Below are 4,325 nucleotides of genomic sequence, written 5' to 3'. Positions count from 1 at the left end.
CGTGTGCGTGTGTGTGTGTGTGTGTGTGTGTGTGCGCGCGCGTGCGGGCGTGCGCATGTGCGTGCATGTGAGCGTGTACTGTGGGGGTAGGTGTGGGTGCATTTCGATAGGGCCCGCACCAGGACACACTGCAGAGAGGCTGCAAGATGACGCAAATCAAGGACATGGCAGCGCATCAGATATCATGGCAAGGCCTGATTTCACCCAGATTCCGCCGCAGCAGTTCTGAAGCGCCACGGCCCCTATCCCACCCCCCTGTCCCCACTGGCCCTCACCTCCTGCGGCCCCAGGTCCAGCGCCGCCATCACCGCCAGGATGGAGCCACCGCTGGCGCCCGCCACGCTGTCCAGGCGCCGCACCAGCCCCAGCGTGCGCAGCGCGTGAACGGCGCCGGCGTACGCGATCGTGCGCGCCCCGCCGCCGCCAAACACGAGGTGCTGGAAGTGCGGCGGGCCGCCGGGCGGGGACCCGCCCGAGCGGCGACCCGCGGCGGTGCGACGCTTGGCGCTGCCGTGCTTGGTGCGGGCGGAGGAGCCAGCGGTCTTGCTGCCGGGCAGGGCTTGCGCCTCGGAGCCGAAGGCGGGCAGCAAAGTTATGGGGTGCGCGCCCACGATGTGCAGCAGCTGGTCGGGCTGCTGCTGCTGCTGCTGCTGCTGCCGCTGCAACGCCGTGGCTGCCGTCTCCTGCACCGCCTGCCGCGGGCCGTCGGCCGCAAACAGGGCGCTCCAGCCGCCAAAGCTGGAGCCTGGCCCCTGCGGCGGCCAGGTGCTGACAGGGGAAGCTGCCGAGAAGGTGTCCACGCTGGCACTCATCCCGGGGTCTGCAGCATAAGCGCCGCCAACATTGTTGTATTCGCCGCCAACAGAATGCTGCGAGGGCAGCGGGCCCCACCCCACCGCGTGCTGATAGTGCCGGTGCGGCTGCAGCTCTGGGATGGGCCCGCCGGCAAAGGCTGCACCAGAGGGCTGCAGCCGCTGCCCCGTGTGCAGCGCTGCGGCGTCTGGCGGCTCGTCGTCCCCCTCGCTGCCCGACCCGTCCTCAAAGAAGCTGCCCCCGATGCTGCCGAGTGACGCCAGCATGTGCTCTGCTGCGGGCGGGTGCTGCAGCGCGGCGCGCAGCGCCGCTCGCTCGACCTCGGCTGAGAACGCGGCCCAGGCCTCGGGTGAAAGCCGGCCGCGCAGCCGCCGCAGCGCGCCGCGCGCGTCGCCGACGCCAGGCGCGGCCACCGCCGTGCGCACGGCGGCGGCCGCGGACGCAATTGGCTCGGGCGCAAGGGCGGCAATGACGGAGAGGGGTGTGTTGGGGAGGCACTCAATGGGGCAGGCCTCTGCGTGGGCTGGTGGCGGGCTGGACAACGTCCGAGGCGGCGGTGCCAGGGGCGCCGCTGGTGGGCCGCTGCGGAGCTGGCGGGACAGGGCTTGGAAGGCACGCGCGAGCGGCCAGACCGTGGGGATGCCACGGCTTGTGTCATCCAGCCCTCCAGACGTGCCCTGACCCGCAGGCGAGGCGCGTGGGCACGCAGTGCTGCGGCGCGTCCGGCCACAGGTGCCAGCGAGTCCGTGTCGCGCAGTGCGGCCCACGGCGCAGGGCTGCTCGCGGACCATGCCACGGATGGGATTGCCTTGCATGAATGCGTGCTTTTAAATTAGGCTGAGCAGCAGACTGTGGCGATTGCGTGGAGCCCTGTGGTATTGCGTCCTTGCCTTCATCCACGTCTATACAGTATTGGCATAACAGCGGGCGCAAGGGCGATGTTGCTATACAAAAGTTCACCAACGCAATCACATTACCGACGTCCTTGTAGATGACTTGCAACAGAAGTTCCCACCACGCGCTGCTGATGTGGCATGGCTTTGACGGTTCTAATGTTCCAGCGGGGCACACGTGCGCTGGGGAGCAGGCCCAGCCAGACTCGATCGTATGTAGCTATCTCCAAGCGTAACTCACATTCACCGCACTCGCGCTATGGCGTTGACCTGAAGTTGACTTGCAGGTTGGCAGCACGTCGGATTGATGTGGCGTGTTTATGACGGCTGTGTGATGTACTTGCATACACTCAACCAACACTCATGCACGCCCAGCACCAGCACTGACGTGTATGCGCGTTTTTTTGGGTGAATGTATTCTCTTTGCACAGTGCTGGTCACGCGAGCCACAAGGCTTGTTGGCGGCGAGGCACCCCTCCATGCCGAAGCCAGGTTATAACTGTAGGGTGCAGACTCCTTGGCTCTGTCTTGGCATGCAGCGTGGGATGCTGCATTCCATATGTTTGCTGCGTGGCCCGCACTGTATCCTGTACCCTGCACGTCACACGCTGCATGCCAAGACAGAGTGTGAGTCCAACGTGCAGCGCACAGCATGCCGCGTGCCCAGGGTCGTGTGCACAGGCCTGTAGTGGTTGAGCCTCCGCACCGTAACAGATTAAGAGCCGCCCGTCACTGCTTCTACGATGGTCATGACACACACAATGCCGCAGACAAGAAAGGCAACCCTTGGCAACCTACACCACAAATTTACCCCATACCGTTTTACAGAAATTACGATGTACTTGAACTGCCTTGAATGAGCAGTCATTGTTCCACAAGAGGATACAAGTACACGGTGCGCTTGGTGGGGAGAGGGAGAGGTGAAGGACGCACCAGCGGCTGATGGGGCAGAGAGCTGATCCAGGGCTGTGGGAGGACAGACATGCTAGAGCACGGGGGGAAGAAGTAGAAGCAGGCGAGACACCCAGCGCGCCAGCCGTGTCGGTGCCTGAGAAATCACCCCCACCCCCACCACAAAGAGCGGCGATTGCGGGGCGTGCGCAGGCTCACAGCCGTTGACGGGGATGTTGAGCGGTAAACTGCTATGACTACATCAATACAATAATATGAAGAAATGTTGCTCTGTCAGCTCCCACAGGCGACGCGCCTCACCCTCCATTTACGTACTCTGTGTGCGTGGCTTCTTGCTTTGGGTGCCACCGTCGCCGCGCGCGCTTCGTTACGTGCGCATTGATGTCTGGAGCAGGGGGAGATCGCTTGCTGCGCCACACTGGCTCTCGACATCCCTGTGGCCCTCACATGGTTCATCCTGTTGTACTGTGCCACAGGTGCAGGTGGACTGGATATCCAGCTCAGCGCTGGTAGCACCGCCTCGGGTGACACCCACCATGCTTGTGCACCCGCGAAGCTTGGAATTGCGAGCAATTTCAAAGGCTCTTGGAGCCATCAGGCACCTCCAAGTAGGTCCCACTTGCTTCCGCTGGTAAGTAAGTAACGTGCCAACTCAGTCAGGTTCAGGCCCACGCGCCTCGGCCCGGCGTGCGATCCCAGACTATCGTGTAGTTCAAGCGCCTACGACGCAGCAACCATGCCGGCGGACCTTGTCCGCATCAAGAGCCAGCAGGCAGTGCGAGCCGCATCGCACCACCTCTTCCACGGGCCAAGCTGGATGAGTCGAATCGGTGGGGGTATGCCTCACGAGGCGCCTCGTGAGGGTACGACACAGCTCAAGAAGGTGGGCGTCCCGCTGCGCGGTGTCACCCGACGCCCGCTGCGCATGCTGCGTGCCCTCAACGCTACTCGAGACGACACCCCCGATGCATAGGCAACTTCCTGATGCACGCCTCTCCTTGGCTCGCAGGTGATGGGGCTGTTTGGCCTGACCATGATGTCCACCGCAGCCATCGTCGGCTCCGGCATCTTCGTATTGACGGGTGCGTGGGCCTGCCCCAGGCTGCCGCCACTGCCTCGCAAAGGCTCGCAACGGCCAGCCGGCGTCGCAGCCCCTGCCGCCCACATAAGTGTTTTGCGCACGACCCCGTAGTTGTGCTCCCCTTCTGGGCAGCATGGTGCAGGCAGCGGACGGCCCACCGCATCACATTGTAGTGAGTCGTCCTGCACCGTGGTGAGTCATACAGCCAGTGTGACGAAGGCGCCCCTGCCCCTGCACTCCTCTCTTCCTCACCGCCCTGCGCCCCGCGCTCGCTTTCTTGTGCAGGCGTGGTGGCGAAGAACTATGCCGGGTGAGGGGTGGACCAGGACGACCCTGGCGGCGCGCCGCGACGGCGTGGATGACTCGCGCCCCAGGCAGTCACCCCCGCCCTCCTTGCGGCCTCGACCCCACCTCGTGGGCCCCCACCCTCCTCCTCACAGCACCTCTGCCAACTCTGCTGCCCCGCCCCCTTCTCACCCCCGGTTCAACCCCACCTGCCTCCTCATAATCCCTGCAACCCTCACCCTCCACCCCTTGCGGACCCTGTCCTCCCCCCAGCCCCGGTGTCGTGATATCGTACCTCATTGGGGGTATCGTGGCGATGCTGTCCGCCATGTGCTACATGG

At 64.4% G+C, this 4,325-nt stretch overlaps 2 protein-coding genes across 2 annotated transcripts; one reads left to right on the top strand and one right to left on the bottom strand.

The window, feature by feature from the left end:
* Positions 1-242: 242 nt before the first annotated feature.
* Positions 243-1,079, bottom strand: MNEG_14505 (hypothetical protein; the record flags this gene model as incomplete). The annotated part of the gene is made up of 1 exon (XM_014037024.1): positions 243-1,079. The coding sequence occupies one exon, from the start codon at positions 1,077-1,079 to the stop codon at positions 243-245; it is 837 nt and encodes a 278-aa protein (XP_013892478.1).
* Positions 1,080-3,354: 2,275 nt separating this feature from the next.
* Positions 3,355-4,013, top strand: MNEG_14504 (hypothetical protein; the record flags this gene model as incomplete). The annotated part of the gene is made up of 3 exons (XM_014037023.1): positions 3,355-3,501; positions 3,628-3,700; positions 3,985-4,013. The coding sequence occupies 3 exons, from the start codon at positions 3,355-3,357 to the stop codon at positions 4,011-4,013; spliced, it is 249 nt and encodes an 82-aa protein (XP_013892477.1).
* Between the last annotated feature and the right edge of the window lie 312 nt (positions 4,014-4,325).

Source organism: Monoraphidium neglectum (assembly GCF_000611645.1).
Source record: "Monoraphidium neglectum strain SAG 48.87 unplaced genomic scaffold scaffold04540, whole genome shotgun sequence".
In the NCBI taxonomy this organism is placed as follows: domain Eukaryota; kingdom Viridiplantae; phylum Chlorophyta; class Chlorophyceae; order Sphaeropleales; family Selenastraceae; genus Monoraphidium; species Monoraphidium neglectum.
Note: the sequence above shows the minus strand (reverse complement) of the source record. Positions and strands in the feature narration are given on the sequence as shown.